The sequence below is a fragment of the Chaetodon auriga genome, chromosome 15 (assembly GCF_051107435.1).
Source record: "Chaetodon auriga isolate fChaAug3 chromosome 15, fChaAug3.hap1, whole genome shotgun sequence".
NCBI classification, from domain to species: domain Eukaryota; kingdom Metazoa; phylum Chordata; class Actinopteri; order Chaetodontiformes; family Chaetodontidae; genus Chaetodon; species Chaetodon auriga.
The window spans coordinates 10,376,630-10,396,917 of NC_135088.1; the positions used below are offsets into that span (position 1 = coordinate 10,376,630).

General features: G+C 41.8%; 2 protein-coding genes and 1 pseudogene across 5 annotated transcripts; 2 read left to right on the forward strand and 1 right to left on the reverse strand.

The window, feature by feature from the left end:
* The first annotated feature begins 720 nt into the window (after positions 1-720).
* On the forward strand, positions 721-6,153 carry LOC143333094 (uncharacterized; annotated as a pseudogene).
* Positions 6,154-7,015: 862 nt separating this feature from the next.
* Positions 7,016-10,407, reverse strand: mettl27 (methyltransferase like 27). 3 transcript variants are annotated; one of them, XM_076749719.1, is made up of 6 exons: positions 9,997-10,407; positions 9,380-9,510; positions 8,837-8,965; positions 8,346-8,481; positions 7,845-7,937; positions 7,016-7,711 (listed from the first exon to the last, which is right to left on the reverse strand). In XM_076749719.1, the coding sequence occupies exons 2-6, from the start codon at positions 9,497-9,499 to the stop codon at positions 7,491-7,493; spliced, it is 699 nt and encodes a 232-aa protein (XP_076605834.1). In that variant the 5' UTR covers positions 9,500-9,510; positions 9,997-10,407; the 3' UTR covers positions 7,016-7,490. The 3 variants fall into 3 exon arrangements, with proteins under 3 accessions (XP_076605834.1, XP_076605836.1, XP_076605835.1); XM_076749721.1 differs by having other exon boundaries at positions 10,240-10,348; XM_076749720.1 differs by having other exon boundaries at positions 10,001-10,119.
* Positions 10,408-10,514: 107 nt separating this feature from the next.
* nf2b (NF2, moesin-ezrin-radixin like (MERLIN) tumor suppressor b) lies at positions 10,515-18,910 on the forward strand. 2 transcript variants are annotated; one of them, XM_076749870.1, is made up of 17 exons: positions 10,515-10,812; positions 11,117-11,219; positions 11,587-11,712; positions 12,018-12,140; positions 12,343-12,426; positions 12,679-12,747; positions 12,899-12,981; positions 13,138-13,213; positions 13,330-13,467; positions 13,758-13,832; positions 13,935-14,048; positions 14,162-14,284; positions 14,508-14,725; positions 15,220-15,322; positions 15,473-15,615; positions 15,696-15,864; positions 16,173-18,910. In XM_076749870.1, exons 2-17 carry the CDS (start codon positions 11,130-11,132, stop codon positions 16,218-16,220), a joined length of 1,782 nt encoding a protein of 593 aa, XP_076605985.1. In that variant the 5' UTR covers positions 10,515-10,812; positions 11,117-11,129; the 3' UTR covers positions 16,221-18,910. The 2 variants fall into 2 exon arrangements, with proteins under 2 accessions (XP_076605985.1, XP_076605986.1); XM_076749871.1 differs by having other exon boundaries at positions 11,120-11,219.
* Positions 18,911-20,288: the final 1,378 nt, after the last annotated feature.

The window sequence follows — 20,288 nt, forward strand, 5'->3', positions numbered from 1 at the left end:
AGACTGTATTTTATATCCCATACTATATTATACTAAGCCTATATTATTTTGCTGTGTTATTCTGTATTATTACATTATATTATATGTTGCATTTCTATTATTTTTCTATGTTAATACAGACAAACACTGAATATCATTACTTAGTCATATTAAACTGTTTACAGACAGTATACTAGACTAATCACAGCCCTGTCACTTTACCACAAACACTTTGTCTAGTTTTACTTTTATTCAGATTTTAGTTTTGCATACTTCCTTTTATTTATTTTCTTTACTTTTTTTCTGTACATCTGTACTTATTCCCTTCTGGGGATCAATTAAGGCCTATCTTAATTTGTCTTATCTTAAAATAAAGTGGAAACTGACACTGAAACTGGGGAGTATTTTTTGAGTGTTCATCACTTGGTATGTTCCTCTTTGCATAACACGCTCAACTCTTTCTGTTATGGATGAATGATTTTTTATGTACTATGCAAACATGCTTGTGTGGTGATGACAAACATAATGTGTCTGTGTGCTGTATTTCTCTGATTTTGTCTTTATAGGGCCCTCTGAGTGCATCTCTGAAGCTCTGCTGTCCTTTAGTTTTGAGAAGCAATCTGGTAAGGTAAGATTTCTTCATGAATCAGTATCAGAGGCACCGCTGGACTCCTCCTCTGACGTCTCCTTTAATAGCAAAACCCATGAGTGACAAAGCCACTGTCAACTTCTCCTCTAAGTGGCCAAGAAAAACCACTACCCCTCTCTTTTACTCCAGCTCTCAGCACAGCTTCCCCTCTCTGAGGAGATCGACAGAGCCTCAGCATGGTGTCTGTTGGAAGACAGATTCTGGGTTTGGTCCTGGCCATCATTGGCTTCCTGGGGAGCATCATCATCTGCGCTCTCCCTAAATGGAAAGTCACAGAGTTCACTGGCGGCAACATTGTCACTGCTCAGATGGTCTGGGAGGGTTTGTGGATGAGCTGTGTGGTCCAGAGCACAGGCCACATGCAGTGCAAAGTCTACGACTCTCTCCTGGTCTTATCACAAGACCTGCAGGCTGCCAGAGCGCTCGTCCCGATCGCCATCATCGTCGGGGTCTTTGGGGTCCTTCTTGGTGTGGTCGGGAGCAAGTGCATCAACTTTGTGGAGGATGAAAGGCAAAGGAACAAAGTGGTCATCGCTTCTGGAATCATCTTCATCATCGCAGGCCTGTCGGTGCTCATCCCCGTATGCTGGACCACCCACGTCATCATTCATGATTTCTACAACCCCTTGTTCACGGCCTTTCCAAGGAGGGAGCTGGGGGCCTCGCTCTACATCGGCTGGGGCTCCGCTGGGCTGCTGTTCCTGGGTGGGGGCCTCCTCTGCAGCTCCTGTCCCCCCAGAGATGAGAACAACTATGATGTGAAGTATTCCAAGGCTCGCTCCGTGGAGAGCAGCAAGGCCTACGTTTAGATCTTCAAGACGAGGCAGAGCTGGGACAGTGTGTCAGAAAGAGATAAGACCAAGAGTTTCTGAAAGTTTCACCTTACGTTTGTCTCATCAAGATGAGTCCAGCTCCACCACTGAGAATTATAATGTCTATAATGTGATTAAAGAAGAGAGGAACTTGGGCAGTATGAATGTGTAACTTGAGCATGTGTGTTAGTCCTTGTAAATGTGCTATTTTTTGATTCTTAAATGTGAACATACATTGTTTTTCTACTTTACACCACCACTATTGAATCCTTTTTGTTGCTGTTGTATTGTGTATATTGTTTATTAGTGCCACATACATGTTCTCTGTGATGTGCAGGATTCAGAGCATATGCTTTGGGAAACATCTATGTGAAATCTGCCTGTGTAGTCCCTGTTTTGTGTCTCAGTATGATATTTTGGCTACTCTTTCTCAATCAAACTCATTGAATATTGATGATTATGCGATTGATTCACACGAGCTCATTTTATTTGGCTGATGTTTCTCTCTTTGTATGAGCAATTTTGTATTATTGTATGCCATTAAAATGTAGATCATTTGTATGACGCATACTTATGAGCATGTGATTTTACTTCCCCCCCATTCTCCAATCTCCTCATGGCGGTTTTTATTTTTTCAAAGGGAAGAACAGTTATGATGATGACAAACGCCAAAAAACTTGCTGAGCGGTGGGTCTGGTTTTTCAAGTGTGCATGAGAGAATCCTCACAAACAGGTTGTGTGACGATGTGCGTCCTGCCTGCCAAGGAAACGCTGCTACATAAACAGAGGAGGCTGAGTAATAACCGTGTGTTTGTGTTTGAATGTGTGCATGTAGAATTCCTACTTTATGTCTCATAAAACTGATAGGGTTTTAAAAAAACCTTTGCACAACAGAAAGAGATTTATTGTGTCCTTTAAGTACAATTGAATATTTTGTTTGTAATAATGCTGTGGGGGGAAAGGAATACACAGAAAGTATCCCTCTGAACTGAAGGACAGCGCGATTAAAGATCATTTTGAGGATAAGTGTTCTCTCTCTCTCTCTCTCTCTCTCTCTCTCTCTCTCTCTCTCTGTGTGTGTGTGTGTGTGTGTGTGTGTGTGTGTGTTGGGAGAAGTTTTGCATGTTTCAAACAGGTTTTTCCACGCAGTTGCAGCTGCTAGACTGAAACTGGTTTGTCCCACAAGATTATGTTTCACATCATCTTATTGTTACACAAATACATTCTGCATGCACGCATTGCCAGAGGATGTATTCACACTCACGTTTGCACTTCTGTCCTTGTGAGGACTCTAACCTTGACCACCACAACCAAATGTCCTAACCCTTTGAAGTTGCGAGGACCGGCCAAACTGTCCTCACTTTCCAAAAGTGTCCTTACTCTGTTGCACTATGTGGCAAATACAAGTACACACACACACACACACACATGCAGACACACCAAGCTCACACATGTATTAACCTTTAAATCACATTATATTTGCAATCCAATTCAGCATTTCTGCAGGAAGATAGTTCGTGACTGAACAAAGACAACAGTGCCCAGAGGCCAATCATTCTCTTCGCTTCATCCAAAGCTCATTGTTTCAAAAATAAGCTCGTCGGACAAAGATAATGAGGGAGGGAATAGATGATGTCATAGTTTCACAGCTACCTCTCTCTCTCTCTCTCTCTCTCTCTCCCCCCCTCTCTGTTTTGCTATCAGCCTCCTCCCCTTTCTTTTCCCTGAAGAGAAGGTGTGGTGTATCATCACCTGGCCAGTAGCACACAGGCAGCCGCTCAGGTGACAGAACACTCTCAGGTAGAGAAATAAAGAGAGAGGGGACAGAGAGAGGGGGGAGTGCAGCAGTTTGGGATACAAAGGAGGAGGGGGAGGCAAAGTCATCTGTAAACAAATGAACTGAGGCTGAAGTGAGACACACCTGGAGTCAAGTAAAGGCTGCTCGAGGCTGAACCGACAACTGAAATACTCAGACAGGGCTCTGAGTTCCTGGGACAGATACTTCACAGCACTGCAACAATGGCAAGAGAAAGATAATGGAAGAAAGGCACAAAAATGGAGGCATATGAGAAGGGCAGCATCACATGTTGAGAAAGACTGACAGAGAAAAAAAAACCCAGAAACATAGAAGAGAGAGAGAGACCGGGAGTGAAAGCAAAAGAAGCTCCACAGAAAAGAGTAAAAAACATCGGAGCGCTTGTCAAAGGATTGCGAGGATTGCTTCAGAGATCTTCCCTTCGCCTCTACATCATGGCCTCTATGGGGATGCAGATGCTGGCCAGCGCCTTGTGCCTCCTGGGTTGGGCAGGGGTCATCATCAGCTGCATACTGCCCATGTGGCGGGTCACAGCCTTCGTGGGAAGCACCATCGTCACCTCCCAGACCATCTGGGAGGGCATCTGGATGACCTGCGTGGTCCAGAGCACAGGGCAGATCCAGTGTAAACCTTACGAGTCTCTCCTTGCCCTCAGCGCCGACCTGCAGGCCGCCAGGGCTCTCACCGTCCTCGCCATCACTACAGGAAGCGTGGGCCTCATTCTGGCCTTCATTGGTGGGAAGTGCACTCGTTTTTTGGATCAAGAAGGAGGCGGGATTAAGGGCAAAGTGGCCGTGGCAGCAGGGGCTGTGCTGATTGCCACAGGGCTGCTGTGTTTGATACCCACGTCATGGGCAGCCGGGGCCGTTGTGAGGAAGTTCTACAGCGCCTCCATTGATGCTCAGCGGAGGGAGATTGGAGCCTGTCTCTACATCGGCTGGGGAGCATCCATACTGCTTATTCTGGGAGGGGGTTTGTTCATCAGCTCAGCATGCCCCCTCAAAGCCCACGACGCAGACAAGAGCCCCTCTGTCCGCTACCTGGTGGTCCGCTCCTCCAATGGGACCAGCCAGGCAGGTTCTCATCGCAGCAGAGTACCACCAGCAAAGTCTCAGCCTGTTGGAACCGTGTTTTCCAGGTCTCAAAGCTACGCGGGGGCATCAACAAAGTCTCAGCCGTACACAAGGCCGCCCTGGGAGGACGGGCCCGAGCAGGGCCCGAGGCAGGAGTCAGAAAGATCATGGGCACCATCAACAAACTCTCAGATGAAGAAGCCGGAGTCAATAAAATCTGAACACAGTGAGGCGCCATCTACAAAGTCTGCGCTGAAAAGAGCAGAAATGGAGGAGAACTCGTCAGCTGCAAGCAACAATGAGGACGCATCCTCTAATCCAGCGAGAACATACCTGTAACGTGGGCACACACATACACACAAACGCAACAAGTTATTTACAAGTGGTAGTTTACTTATTTTGTGATTGTCTACTGATGAAAAGCAGTTTGAGGTTGGCGTTGTTGTTCTATTTGTAGTCATCATCATGTTGTTTTGATCACAAGACGGAAGGGAAAAGGTCTGGCCTACATTCATCAGAGTAAAACAGCTTTAATATGTTATGTGCACTAAAACTGAACTCAGAACCAAATACAGAAACAGACTAAATCCAGGTGCAAGTGAAGTATGCCATTGTTGTCTTCTTTTCTTTTTAAACATTGTTAGCATTAATTTTGACATGCTTGATTCGATGTGACATGACACTTTTTTCTGACTGTTTAAATGCAGTGAGTGAGGATGAATCCGTCCGCATGAAGAATTTTACCTCAGACTTTTTAGCTTGTCTGTCTCTGCTGGACATACAGCAACTTGAATGCAACGTGAGTAATGAAGAAGCTCGAAGCAGCGACATGCTTTAGCCTATTTTAACTGATAACTGATGGACTTGTTGCAAACAAAAGTTACATTTTTTGTGTTGCGTTGGCTAAAAGACCGCTAATGTTAGCAAGGCTTTATGTAAAGATGCTGATTTTGCTTTTTGTCACAACTGTGAAATGTGATTTTATGTGTATTTTATTTGTATGTTTACTTTTCAATGACCATAAAGCAAATTATAGCCTTTTTCACTCATCTCAATGTATTAAACATGCTGGCACATCTAACAGGAGCTGAAAAGAGCCTTTCCTTTAAAGTTTAAAGCATCCCCCTGGACTTTTAGCCTGACAATTAAACTCCACAAGACAAACTGGTTTGACAGAGAGTGGTTACAGCCTCAGTGTTAGAGGAGGGAGGCACGATATGTTTGTAGAGGATTCAAACTTAGTTTCAGTGGATCACGTTTCTGGAACATTTGTGGGTTTTTTTATTTGTTTTATTCAAATGTGTAGTTGCATCATTATGTGCTCATCTAATGCTGCCAGCTAAAAATGCAAAAACTGTTTTACATTAGAGAAGACTCTGCGTTATGGGCAGTACATAAACACATAAGAGAGGAAGAAATTGAAGAAATTTGTGTGAGTAACACCAAAATAAAATAAAATGAAGGAAGCCCAAGAATATGAACTTTAAGAAGAGACCCTCAGGTTTGTTTCACTATGACTGGGTGGATGCTGCCTCATCGAGAGCGGCCTATAAATTCTCCACAGCATCACCAGGTGCACCGTAAGATCCACTTTAACCTGTTAATGTTCAGTAGCTTCAAGGACGTTAAAATAATCTTATTCCACAAGCATATATATTGTGCTTTGAGTGAAACATTCAAAGGCAATACTCCCATGTTTTTTAATGGTTGCACTATTCCATCAAATGGAAATATTCTTGAGGTCTTGTTTGTGATTTTATACACGTTGTCTCTGAAATTCTGCCTGACAGGTTTGGTTTTGTTGGTGTGTGGATTTGAAATAAAGTTCTGTGGGTCTGAACTATGTTTGGCTGGACAGTTTGACTGACCCTCTGAGTGCGTCGCAAAGCACAGGGCTGATGTTGACGCTCATCTCACGGTCTTGAGGAACACTGCCATCTTGTGGTCAGAGGTGCGCATAAGAAGAAGAAAATCTAATAGATATAGAATAGAAATGTAAAGATGGTTAAAGCATCTATCTATCTATCTATCTATCTATCTATCTATCTATCTATACTCATAGAAACATTCAAACACCTGCAGAAACACACTTATCCTAATGCAATTTAGTTTGAATGAGGGTTATCTGATTAAATCCATTGAATAAAACTTTTTTCTTCCTTCTGTCTCACATTTCATCTTATTCTCTTTTAATAATTAATGTAAAAACTTTACTCTGGTAGAACAGTGATATTATATATTATTATTACATTCTGATTTTTTTTCTCATGAATTATTTGTTAAATCACTGAGGCCCTGAGAAAGTTAGTATCTGTTCTCCTGAGCTCTCTGGTGGTGACAAAAATACTTAAACTCAGTCTGGACAATACAAAGGTCCTATTTGCTCAACTATGATCAGGGGTCAAAGGTCAGGGGTCAGGTAATCATACATTCCCTCTCACTAAATATGCAGTGGAAACCCTCCTCTAGCATTTGACTGACTGACATTGTAAGGTTTTGGGTTTTTTTAGATTGCTGATGACACAGTATTTATATATATATATATATATTTATCTTTTTCTTTTGGTTTTATACAATGTGATTACACCATGAAATGCAGCTGTAGTCCCTTTGTGCTATATTCACAGAAAATCTGTAAACAGATATTCAAATATTTAAATTAGAGTCATGAAATTAACACAGATACTATGATAGAAGATAAGATATTCCTTTATTAGTCCCACAGTGGAGAAATTTCCACTAAAGTCATATAGTAAACAGAAATAAGTTGCATGTTCATTTATTCAACAGTTCTCATGTTTATGTCACCAATTTGTATTAAGAGGACTTTACAAAATAAGATACAATGCATCTGTAGATATCCACAGTGGTTTATAAGGACAACGAGGACATTTTGCTGCAACATGCCTCTGCATGTCACATGAATACTGATTATCATGAAACTAAACCATTTAGTCGAGGACATTTCAAGCCTTATGTTTATATCCAGATGTGTACCTTTTTATCTTTAATTCAAAGACTGTAAGACACTGAAAATGTAAAAAAAAAAAAAAAACCTTGAAACTTTCTTTTTGAAGCGTATCGTGATTTATTTGAATATTTTGTATCTTCTTGAATAATGTTGTTTTGTGCTTTGGTGCTGTGATGTCACATCTCCGTGGTCATGCGCTGTGCTGTAGTTGTGGCCTCCTATAAAGGTACACGACACCAGATATGTAGCCGTCCTCGTGCTCTGACACCGCTCTCTCCCAGTCTTCCACCTCAGTGACCTCTACACAAGCCCACAGCCCCTCTTGCTCCATCTGCTTCAGCTCACTCTCCAAGGCAGCTTTGTACTCCTTGTTGGAACAGTTGTTTCTGGTTGTCATGCAAACGTAGCCACCTGGTGTAAAACAGGCGACAGTGCAGCAGTGTGGTTGAGTGATTAAAACACACCCAGACAGTGGAGATACTGATTTACAACCAAGATCAGAACTGCAGTTGAGACAGCATCAAACCAAAACACATATTCTCACCTGGTTTGGTGGCCTTGCACAACTCTCTGACCACATGAACCGGGACCTGACCAACACTCAGCGATCCGACAATCACAACCACATCAAACAAACCTGCAGGAAGTGAAGAGGTGGAGGAGTGAAGTGGATAATCCATCTAATTTAGATCATATCAGTTCCATAAGAAATGCATAAAACTACAGCTACCACTGCTAATAATACTAAAGATTAGTAACATTAAGTTAACATTAACATAAAGTCGATCACAAACGTAACGTAGGACTGACAATAAAACAACCAAACATTTTAACAGTGATTCCAACTATAACACACACGTAATAAATCTGCAGCCGCAGCCAGCAGTGACAAAGTAAACTCATAATAAGATAATCAGAACAAAGACAAGCGAGGGCAATCAGTCTGAACACAAATACTGAATAAACCGTCGCCCTCTGATATCACCTACTGAATCACAGTGATCACTGACCAACGTGAAATAATGAACTAAATGAATTAGATTACCCCACTGGACAGGCAGCGGCTCCTCTCCCAGCATGGACAGCTTCAGGTCCTGGTACAACCCGCTCTTTCTGGCCAGCTCCACCATGGCCTTGCTTCCATCAATTCCCACAAAATGTCCAAATCCATGTGTCTTCATCTGGACAACAGAGACACATTTGGTTGTTCATCATACTGGGCAAATCGACTGAACGTGGGAATTAAAAGTGGATAGTGAAAGGGTCAGTGTAGCTCTAAATCACAGGACCGAGAAATGACGAGTCTTAAATAAAAGGTTTGATCCAAACAAGTAAAAATATGCAAGGTGAGAATCAAAACTGAACTGAATTAAACTGGACCTGACATCACAGAAGTCATATTTTATAGAAAAGAATATTTTTGTCACTAAGAAGAAAAACAGAAAAAGTTCGTGAAATATTTGATTGACTCTTTTACCTCAGTTTTCATTTGTTCAGAACGTCATTGGTGCAGGAGTTCCTTTCTTGTGAGTTTACCTGTTTGGCCACCAGTCCTGTGCCACAGGTCACATCCAACACGACAGCCGCTTCACGGTCACCGCTGAAATGGGAGGAGATGCAGTCTGCTGCCAGACTTGGTGCTCGGTAGTCCAGAATAGCCACATCCTATTTAAAGGGGTTTTGAGACAGAACAGTGGCTTTTAGTACAGATTAAGAAGGCAAATGTGAAGAGGGGTCTTCATTTATTATGGGGGAAAAACAGTTATAATGCTATCGAATATATATTGTAGAATTTGCAAAAAAGAAAAAAAAAACTTTCACAAGAAATACAGAAAATAGAAGATATTCCTTATTTGCTAAAATAAATAGATTCAAAGCCACTAAATGTTATTATATTTTGGACTGCATTATTTTTCTTTGTGTTGTTTTTCAAACCAAATATATTTCACTTTATTTCTGCACATTAATATCATTAAAAGTACATTTCCTCTAACCCAACTGGACAAAAACATCAAAGCAAAGCAAATAAATCTGCCAATCTTTTGCTGATATCATCTTATTGTATTTCAGTTTCCTCACTTGATCGTAATTCTCTGCCCACGAGTCGTAGAAGTCGGTCTTTTCCTTTAATGTGGAGTTCTTATGAGCTGATAAGATGGTCGCTTTCACATTTTCAAATGTGTTAGTGGCTGCTGACATTATGTACGGACCTGTTCAAAGGAAGGAACCGGAGAGAAAATAGTCAGATGATGATAACGGATATCAGAAACTTTATGGCAGATAGCAAGTTTAAAGTCTGAATGACATTTCAGCTGGCTGTGCTTTTATCTTATCTGGTGATCCATTTTCATCTTCTAACAAGCTGATCACCTCACTTTCTGGTTTTGACTTGGTCTTACTTTCTGGTTTTGTAATGTTATGTGTTACATCCACTGTGCAACAGTGCAAAACACTGTATTTAATAATCCATACCTTAAAAAACCCATGTGCGATTTCCAATTTTTCCAATCTTATTTTTTAATACATACTTTACTCTCTTCTACGTATTAACAAATAACACTGATTTACTGAAACCTTGAATTACACTGTTTTGAGTCTTGGCTTGTCTGATATTTCGGTTATAAAACAACAGCCTGCTGCTACTGTACAACTACTTAACATTACACGTGAGATAAACATGCATATAAGTTATTTACCTACAGTAGCCTCGTTGGTACTATCTTCTTCACAAGTTCACGATTGGATATTTCCTCAATATAATGATATTTTATCGAAGACTTGCTGCTGAGAGAGTGTTGTTATTCAGGGTAACACACAACAGGAAGCAACGCTAGTATGAGTTCACTGTTCGCAATTCCCTCAGTAAAAACTGTCAGGAGTTGAACTTCCGTGGCACATGTATGCCCCTCTCGGTAATAAAAACATCTTTTCCCTCTTACCTAACTGTACGTTTTGTTACCTCCGTGTGCTTTTCATACGAGCGGCCAGCCAGATAACTCTTCTCTACCGGAGTCCCTGCTGCTGCATTCAAGGCCACCACAATCTCTGCCATTAAAACGACTGGAAGGTCAATATTTCCGATAAGACCTGAAGGACGCATTCGCGGTTCCAAATTCTTGCACATGCGCAGTAGCATTACTCCAAGCTGCTGTTCGTGTTCCCACCTGTAGAGTGAGTAGGAGTCAAAACAAAAATCTTCTGGAAAGTCCTCCTGAATATTCAACAGCAAGCTAACCAGCTAAAGCACGTAGCCGACGACAACGTTAGCAAAGTTGTTTCCAAGTGAAACAACTGAAGTACTTACAAAGCCATTTCGTCCGATACATTTCATTATGGAGATATCGCAAAAGTTTCGCTCTTTCTACAACTTGTTTTGGTCCGTTTTCGTGGCGTAGCTGGAAAGCTAACGCTGTCTAGTAATATCGGTTAGCTTAGCATTGGTCTTCCCAACAAAAAAGCCCAGCCTCTCCAGAGCCTTGTTGGACGGCAGAAGTTCGTGACTTGACTCGCTGGTAATGGGCCTCATGTATGATACACTTCAGCTGCATGTTGTATTTAACAAATGAGTAACAGTTCACTGATATTTTTCTGTAAAACCGCTTTGAACATTAAATTGTTCTTGCGTGGAAGCTAATTCACACATCCAATTCAAGTTTTACCAGAACGGTGGCTTGATTCACTCCCAAAGCTTAAATGGTATATTGTATAAAAGTGTGCCTTTTTAGGTATCTTTTGCAAAAGTCACGTTTTGTCCTGAGAGCATTTATACTTTTGAAATACTTAAGTCGTGTTCTTTCCCACGGGTTTCTTTGACAGCAGCACCCTCAAAATGTCTATCCTGGGATTAAAGAAGAAACAGCCAAAGACTTTCAAAGTCAAAGTTATCACCATGGATGCGGAGATGGAGTTCAGCTGTGAGGTATGGATTAATACTCAAGCTCTGACCCTAAACGGACGCTCTCTTCATGAAATTAGCCATGTCAGGCTCGTGGACAAGGGCACTGAAGAAAGGCCTGAAACATCCTTGTCTTCAATAATATTTGGTTGCTTACGTCACGGTGTGCACCCCTTTCAGATAAAGATAGTTTAAGATTAAGATGTCATACAGCTTCCTTGGAAAAGCATCAGTCAGCGTTTCCCCCAAGAAATTCTTCAGCAGACGTGGTAAACTGCCCAGATGCTGGTGCATCTCATCTTGTGATCACTTTAGGTTGTAGCTGACACGCAGGTTATAAATATATTGTATTTGCAGTGTCGCTCTCTTCACTGCTCACTGTGTTTCTCAGGTGAAGTGGAAAGGTAAAGACCTGTTTGACCTGGTGTGTCGTACTGTTGGTTTGAGGGAGACCTGGTTCTTTGGACTCAGGTACACAGTAAAGGACACCTATGCCTGGCTGAAACCAGAGAAAAGGGTGAGTGTCCAAAACCCCAAACGTATTCAGTTTGATATAAAACAGCAAATACTCACACGTGAGAGTCCAGAACGAGCTAATGTTTGCCTCGTTTGTTTGATAAATTACTTGTTTGATTAATTCATTATTGTTGATAAATTAGCAGCTGACCAGTTAAGTAGTCAGTATTTCAGCAGTAATTGCCTGCTTATTTAGTGTGTTGCCGGTAATTAATTACATACTGATCGTGACTTGACATTGTGGCTTTAGTGAGAGTCTGGTCTTACAACTTTTCTTCTTCTTGTACTCTTTATTTATTCATCAAGGTCTTGGACCAGGAGGTTCCCAAGGACTCCCCGATAACGTTTCATTTCCTCGCTAAATTCTTCCCAGAAAAAGTAGAAGATGAGCTGGTCCAAGAAATAACCCAACACCTCTTCTTCTTACAGGTAATCTTGTAGCCGATAACATTCCTTGTAAATAACCTTTGGCCTGATCTTTTCTGTAGAAACGCTTTTAGAGATGGTTTTTTTTTTTCGTTGTTTTATGTTTACACGGAAGTGGAATTCATCTTTGTGTTTTAGAAAACTCAGTGCAAAACTAGTGCTTGGTTCAACACATGTTCATGCATGTCTTCCAACTCTTGTGTAGGTGAAAAAACAGATATTAGATGAAGAGATATTCTGTTCCCCTGAAGCGTCTGTTCTGTTGGCATCGTATGCTGTCCAAGCCAAGGTAAGAAGAAGAAGAAGACAAAAAAAAAAAAAAACACACTGCAGAATAAATGTTTTGATCAAAGAAGCTCTCACAGATGGGGCTCATTCATGAGACCAACAAGTAAAGAAACACATTTGTCCCCAGAAGAAGGAAAACTTAATTATAGAGCAGATATATGTGATGGTGAATTCAGGTATATACAGAATGTTTTAAGTTTTGCTAATGTGCAACATTTACATCAGCATTTCTTTTCCACTGTCTCAATCGCAGTATGGGGACTATGACCCAAACTTCCACAAGCCAGGCTTCCTGGCACAAGATGAGCTTTTGCCAAAAAGAGTAAGTACACAGTACGATGTGCACATTTGACTATTTGCAAAAGCACGTTATAAAGGTTTGTTCTCTTGTTATAACTGCAAACAGCAGTTGACCAGTGTTTTTGTGCTTGTGTATAAAATGTTTTCCCTGCAATCCTGTGTCTGTTTTCCAGGTTTTGATGCAATACCAAATGACAGCTGACATGTGGGAAGAGAAAATCACAGCTTGGTACGCAGAGCACAGAGGCATTGCCAGGTAGGACTGACCCAGTAGGGCTTCTGAAACCCAGCATGTAAAGAGAAATTCTCACCTTTACAAAAGGTCTAGTCCTCTATTGTGTAGCTGAAGCGTTATTAATGTATCATGGTCTGATGAGCCTTCTCTTCCTTATTTTTTACGCTGTCCGTTCAGGGATGAGGCGGAGATGGAATACCTGAAAATTGCTCAGGACCTTGAGATGTACGGTGTCAGCTACTTTGCCATTACTGTGAGTGTAAATTACTGTGCCTTGATGTGTGTCAGTTAAGGTAAACTTTGCATGGTACTTTGAAAATTGCAACCTTAAACATAACTGTCATGTTGGTTTACACATTGCACCGACAGCAAAATAAGAGGGACACAGACCTGTTACTTGGCGTGGACGCTCAGGGTCTTCACATCTACAGCCCCAATAGCAAGCTCAACCCCAACAAGTCCTTTCCTTGGAGTGGCATCCGCAACATCTCTTACAGTGAAAAGGAGGTAAATGCAAGCAGTGGACGGTCTTTTACTGTCTTTCTTCACTCAGCACATTCTGCAGTTTTTGGTCTTTTTCTCTGTGAAGGAAATATTATTTTTTTTAATGTACATTTCAAAAGACAAGTGATAACTGATGCTTCACGCTGACACATTCGGCTGTTGGTGAAACCTGCAAACTTTCAGTGGAGGGTTTTGAACCAGTTAGCTGTGCTGTTGTAGAGGCATTAAAGCTGGGATTGAAACAATGCTGTCAGTGCAGAAGAACTGAACTTTGCAACTTTCCCATGTTGTAGTTCACAATCAAACCCCTCGACAAGAAGAAAGATGTTTTCAAGTTCTACTCATCTCAACTGCGCGTCAACAAGCTGGTTGGTTTACCTCTTTGTCCATCTAAATATTCAGCTGTAAGACAGTTTTCTGAGAGTTATATGAAATAAGATAACGCTGGTTTATGTAACCTTTGCCTCTAGATCCTGCAGCTGTGCATTGGTAACCATGATCTGTTCATGAGGAGGAGAAAGGTGGACTCCATTGAGGTGCAGCAGATGAAGGCTCAAGCTAAAGAGGAGAAGGCGCGCAAGAAGGTGCGTGTGGTCTCTGCTCCACTGGAAAAATGAGTGGAACAGATTAGACGGGATGTACACCATCCACACATTAATCGTTTCTACTTTAACTGGGTTTCTTGGCCTCTATCCAGATGGAGCGTCAAATCCTGGCCCGGGAAAAACAGATGAGGGAGGAAGCGGAACGAGCAAAAGAAGAGATGGAGCGACGACTTTTCCAGCTGCAGGACGAGGCGCGACTGGCCAACGAAGCACTGGTGAGAGCTCGACATGAGATGATTGTTAAATGTGCCAGACTTATGGGTAAGGTTCTGTTTGTGCAGCAAGCTTCAGCATTTGTTATATCAAAGAAATGGTGACAGATAGAAAACACCATACAGCAAAGTAAGCCATTACACAAAGTCCTAAACTCTTCCACAGTTCATCACATGAAAGTTTTTAAAAATGCTTTTTTTAATGTTACAATGCATCTTTCTCCAGCTTCGATCTGAGGAGACCGCGGACCTGCTTGCAGAGAAGGCCCAGATTGCTGAGGAGGAGGCCAAGCTGTTGGCTCACAAGGCTGCAGAGGCGGAGCAGGAGAGGCAGAGGTTAGAGGTCACCGCCATGAAGACCAAGGAGGAGAAAAGGCTGATGGAGCAGAAGATGCGGGAGGCAGAGCAGCTGGCCGTCAAACTGGTGGAGCAGTCTGAGAGGAGGTCTGGAACCACCTTGTGTGTTGCATTAATTTTAGTTTATATTATTAACTGATAATAGGTCTAATTATTATTCACTTCTAGCTCTTCTGTACACCTTACATTTATTTATTAACTCAGTCTGTTACCATGCAGCTTAAACACTCCACACAGACAAGCTACAGCAACCTTAAAGGGTCAAAAATTCCCAGTAGGTTTAAAAAAACAGAGAACTGTTTGCCAGTAGAGGGCAGCACATGTGGTATATACTGTGTGCTTCTTATATATATTGTATCTACCACTGTTATATGCAGTCAGGTCCAGTGTTTTGAAAGGACAGTTTTCATGTTGAATTTTATATGTGAAGGGCATTAAAGTTTCACTTTTGTGCTGTGAGCCGCTTCCAGGGTGTGAAAATCACACACAGTATTCTGCTTAGGGTACTCCTAAGTATTTACCTCATATTAATAACACCGTTACTGTTTTTGATGAGCTTTGAACCAAACCTCTGGTTCCAGGTTGAAGGAGGCAGATCACCTGAAACAGGACCTGACTGAGGCGAAGGATGCTGAGCGGAGAGCCAAACAGAAGCTGCTGGAGATCACCAAAACGACATACCCAGTACGGTGACCATCGCACTGCTGCCTGTGATGCCTTTGTTTCTTTTTGTGGATGAATGCAGCCTGTTTTGGTTTAGAAAGTTATTGAGTATCTGTGAAATATAAATTCAGGTTATTACACTGCTTTACTTGCGTTTGCCTTCTCTTCCAGCTCATAGCTGCCTACTCTCCTCCGCCTGCTCCCCCTGCTCCTCCTCCTGAAGCACCTGACTTTGCCTACGAATCTGCGTCTACACGCCTCGACTTCAAGGACTCTGACATGAAAAGGCTGTCTATGGAGATCGAGAGAGAGAGGTGAGTTGAGATTGGCCGCGGCGACGCTTTTAAAGACAGTTCATATTGGCTCGTTCATATCTTGTCTTACGTTGATCCAGGCTGGAGTACATGGAGAAGAGCAAACACCTGCAGGACCAGCTGAAGGAGCTGAAGACTGAGATCGAGTCTCTGAAGCTGGAGGAGCAGCAGCAACAGGCTGGCCTCTACAACCTCCGCAGTGAGGCCAGGGGATACGTCCAGGAGCCTGTCTACATACCTCACAGCAACGTACGTATGATCACTTAGTGTTGTCACTCTAATAGAATGAATAAACCAATAAATCCAGCTTATGGCTGATAATACACCTGCTTTCGCTCTGTCGACTACTTCATAATACTGGACCCACTCGTAGACCTCAGCTGACAGACTGCATGTCAACGTTGGACTTCTATTTGTGTTACCCAAAGCATGATGGGAGCTGTAGTGCCAAAACTGTTATTCTCCAATGGAAATAATGGTTACATAACTTTGTACATACTTGTTGTCTTTCACCTTCGCCTCTCTCTCAAACTGCTCCTGCTTGTCTTGTTTTGCAGCGAAACTCTGCGTACATGTCTCAGATGGCCTACTTTGAAGAAGTGTGATCCCAGTCCTGCAGGACGAGGAGGGAGGACTCGGTGCTTTCTAAAAATCATTGGTCAACAGACACACACATACAGACACCATGCCTGTGTGCTTTGGAAAGACTATCCTCGATAACAAACAGCCACTAGCTTGGCTACCTGCACAGGCTGCCATGTTAGGTTGCACCGTCTGCCACACTGCGGCACCTTCACGTCTTTTCCTTTATATAAACACATTAACGTGTGTAACACTGATTCAGGATATGGTGCTGAAGATGGATGTTTTGATTTGCTGATGTTTTTTGTGGCTTTAAGGGATACTTGTAAGATATAGAATCACGCCTTAATGACAAGTTACTCATTAAAGCCTTGAAAACGTTTTGGGGCAGGGATTAAGATTTGTCACAAAACGCCTTCAGGCAAAGTTCCTGCATCATGTTTTTCAGGCTGTGGGAAATTATGAAAAGGCCTAAATACCCTTAAGATTTTCTAAATACTGATGATTTTGGTCATTTTCTTTCAAACGAGCAAAGCGTTCCTCAAACTTGGCTTTTGGTTCAGTACATCAAACAGTGCAACAGCACATCAAAGAAACCCAAGTGGCCAAATTTCTGATTATACATCTAACAAGCTATTGTTGATTGTGGCTTTGAACAATGAGAAATGAAAGAACATTGTGATCTTGCTCATAAAGATAATTTATAAAAACAGCACAGAAAAGTCTACATTTGACGAGCAGACGTGTGCAGGGACAGTGTCCAGTGCGACACTCCATACAAATGTAAAATGAGGTGTTTGATCTTTGTTTTGGTCTTTCATTTGTATTTGCTTGCCGTTCCTGTCACTTGGTTCACAAACTGCCTTTACCGATAACAGCACACAGGTGCCTTTACTGTCTCTTGTGCCTCAATGTGATAGTTAATAGAAATGTAGTCATTTCAGTTTTTATATTTTGTACTCTAGACTGTTTATGTGCCTTGAACTTTATTTTGTACTATTATGAATTGAGTTACTAAGGTTTTATTTGGCATCATTGTGCCCATGTGTCTTAGTGTTACTTTAAGTTTGGGGTTGATGTCACGCCCTGACGGATTTGCAGAATAGCAGATTGATGGCTTTTCCATTTTCTTTTTGTTCCTCAGCTCGTGTTCTTCTCAGGGTCAGTGTTTGAGACAATCACTGCAGGTTGAATCTTTCTGTTTTTCCCCTGAGATCTGCAGCATGGCATCCATTAATGTTTACCTTTTTCATTTAACTTGCATAAGTCCAGTTGGGATTTTTTTTGGCCAGCAGTGGGTGCATTGCATTTCACAAATCTATTGATGGGTTAGCTTTAATTTGTTCACACTCTGCATTACACCCTCAGAAAGGGAGAGGCTGGATGCCAGAAGTACAGCCAGAGAGTGTTTATTGAGGCTGGCCTGTCAGACAGATTTCACTATGGACTGAACAGTGACAGATGATCAGTTAATTAATGCCCTTCATGACTGGGTTATAAATGAGTCAGGGTCACCTTGGTGTTGTGTTAATAGTTTTGAGTCAAATGTCCCAGTAGAAATGCTCTTTTGTTCACATTGCTTCAGTGCTTCAGGTTGCATCTTTAACCTTATTTATTTGTGCTATAAATCCTTAAATAACATCACCATACACATCTTCTGGAGGTCATTGTGTGGGACTTTGTCATTTTTGACCTTGTAATTTAATGTTTGTTTTTTCTTCTTCTATCCTGGGATTTTCCTGCCAAATTCAAGCCCTGTGTTACAAAATCATTTGACATCTGAAACAGAGTTGTTCCTTATGGGATTAGGTTTGCTTTGAAATGCACAACAAAGTTTTGTCAATGATTTACAATCTCAAGTTACTTTGTGCATGTTATTTCATTACAGCAGTGGTCATATAACAGTGTTTTTCCTGATGTTTGTGCAGATGTTAGGAGTTGTATTATAGATAATGATAGAGTCACTGTCGCTCCCTAATGTGTCAGTAAAATACAGTCATCTTAACTACAAGGTGAATTCATCCCGGCCGCACAACACAACCCTGATTCCAAAAAGAGTTGGGATGTCTTTGTAAAGCACAAATAAAACAGAACATGGTAATTTGATAATCCTTTCTATACTCAATTGAAAACAGTCCAAAGACAGTATATTTAATGTTTGACCCCATAAACTGCTAATTCTGAATTTGACACCATCAACATGTTTCAAAGTAGTTTGGACAGGAGCGACTAAAGACTGGGAAAGATGTGGAATGCTCCAAAAACACCTGTTTGGATCGTTCCACAGGTAAACAGGTCGATTGGTAACAGGTGATAGTATCATGATTGGTTATGAAAGGGGCATCCTGGAAAGGCTCAGTCGTTCACAAGCGAGGGTGGAGTGAGATTCTTCACTTTGTGGAAAACTGTGTGGCCAAAGTCAACCCACACTAATGAGAAATGTAGGGATTTCACCACCTACAATCCAAAAAAGATTCAGAAAGTCCAGAGAAATCTGGACACACAGCTTGGCTTCGTATTTTAAGACTACAGGTACTAGAATAAACCAGATAATCTGAAAACTAACTAGTAACTACAGCTGTCAGACAAATGTGTGAAAAGTACAGTATTTCCCTCTGCAATAGCCTCGAGCCATAAAGCAGCAGACTCGAGTAAATGATATTAAGTCACTTCCCATCACTGGTCAGTACAGTATGTGTGTGTGTGTGCGTGTGTGTGTGTGTGTGTGTGTGTGTGTGTGTGTGCGTGCGCCTGTCTGTTCGTCACAGCTTGTCGATTTTCTCAGTTTATCTAATTATTGTCATTCTGTCTCTTCTTGTCGTCTGCCAGTGATAAAACTGACTTCTTATTCTGCCTTCTCTCCTTTTTCATTACTCCACAGAGGCTGAAGCTTGTTTGTTTTGAGGCAAACTGTGATATATACAGAATAAACAAAACAGTATACAATGGAAAGCTTAGTGTGAATGAAGCCCTCAGCCTTGGCAGTGTTAGTGCATGGACTGTCCAACACCTGATAGAAGAATAAAATAGAAATGGGTCTGCTGTTTGGAAACACACTTTTCCTGTTTGTTTTTAAGGCGTGGAGAGAAAAACAGCTGATCGATGGCGGACTGGGTGCTCCACAGTGAAAGAAAAACAGACAGAATCGAGAAACAGAATCACTTTAAGGGCCTTTTGCTGCATGAACGGCCTGAACAGCAGTGATGGATCCACTCTGATTTTCTAAGAAATGAGGAAAGTGAGGGAGATGAGTGGATGAGGGAGAGGCTGTCCCTCACAGGGACTGATCACAGCGTGATGTCCAGCAGCCACAGGAATATCATGTTTGGGAGAATGAGTATCACTCAGAGATGGATTTTGCCTGGTGATGAGTTCACTGCCTCTTTATCTGTGGAAACCCTGAGACCTTTCCTTCCAGCTGCAATCTGTCTCATGGCGTTTGTCACACAGGCTTAGTCATCATCATAAGTACATCTGTCATGTACCAGGTTGTGAGGAGGTTATATGTTTTGTTCTGCTGCACTTCAGTGCACCAACTCTACGAGGACTCATCTCCACTTTTTTCAAGACCATTTTCACTGTCAGTGTTGCTTCCTGCGCCAGCTGGCTGAAAAAAATAAATGTGCAGAAGTTAATTTATTGTCCACTGGGCTGCTCTCAGACTTTTTTCTTTTTCTTTTATAGTTGTCTGCTTACATTTTGTCTCCTTGCTTTCAGGCATATTGTCAGTGGTGGAGACAATCACAGGTAGAGTTTTTTTTGCCCTGAGATCTACTGCATGGAGCCCATTAATATTTGAACAGGCTATTTTCATTTTTCTTGCCTAAATCTAGTAGTGAGTCACATTGTAGAGATTTTTTGCCAGCAGTGGGTACACTGTATTTCACAAACCTACAGATCTGTAACCTGAGTGAACTTTAACTCTGCTGGGCTCCTCATTACATCCTCAAACAGGGAGAGGCTGGAGGCCAAATGTAGAACCAGAGAGTCTGATGATGTTTGTTTGTCCTGACTGGCCTGTTGGACTGATTCCATCACAGACTGAACATACACAAATCATTGGTTCATCATTGGCTTTTTAAAACTTGGTT

Excerpts from the sequence above, each read along its gene's own strand:
- mettl27 (XM_076749719.1), bottom strand. The coding sequence starts at position 9,499 with ATGTCAGCAGCCACTAACACATTTGAAAATGTGAAAGCGACCATCTTA. Across the intron at positions 8,966-9,379 it reads GGGCAGAGAATTACGATCAA|GATGTGGCTATTCTGGACTA; the intron begins GTGAGGAAACTG and ends CCCTTTAAATAG. Across the intron at positions 8,482-8,836 it reads CAGGACTGGTGGCCAAACAG|ATGAAGACACATGGATTTGG; the intron begins GTAAACTCACAA and ends TCTGTTGTCCAG.
- nf2b (XM_076749870.1), top strand. The coding sequence starts at position 11,130 with ATGTCTATCCTGGGATTAAAGAAGAAACAGCCAAAGACTTTCAAAGTC. Across the intron at positions 12,748-12,898 it reads ATGAGCTTTTGCCAAAAAGA|GTTTTGATGCAATACCAAAT; the intron begins GTAAGTACACAG and ends TCTGTTTTCCAG. Across the intron at positions 15,616-15,695 it reads ATGGAGATCGAGAGAGAGAG|GCTGGAGTACATGGAGAAGA; the intron begins GTGAGTTGAGAT and ends ACGTTGATCCAG.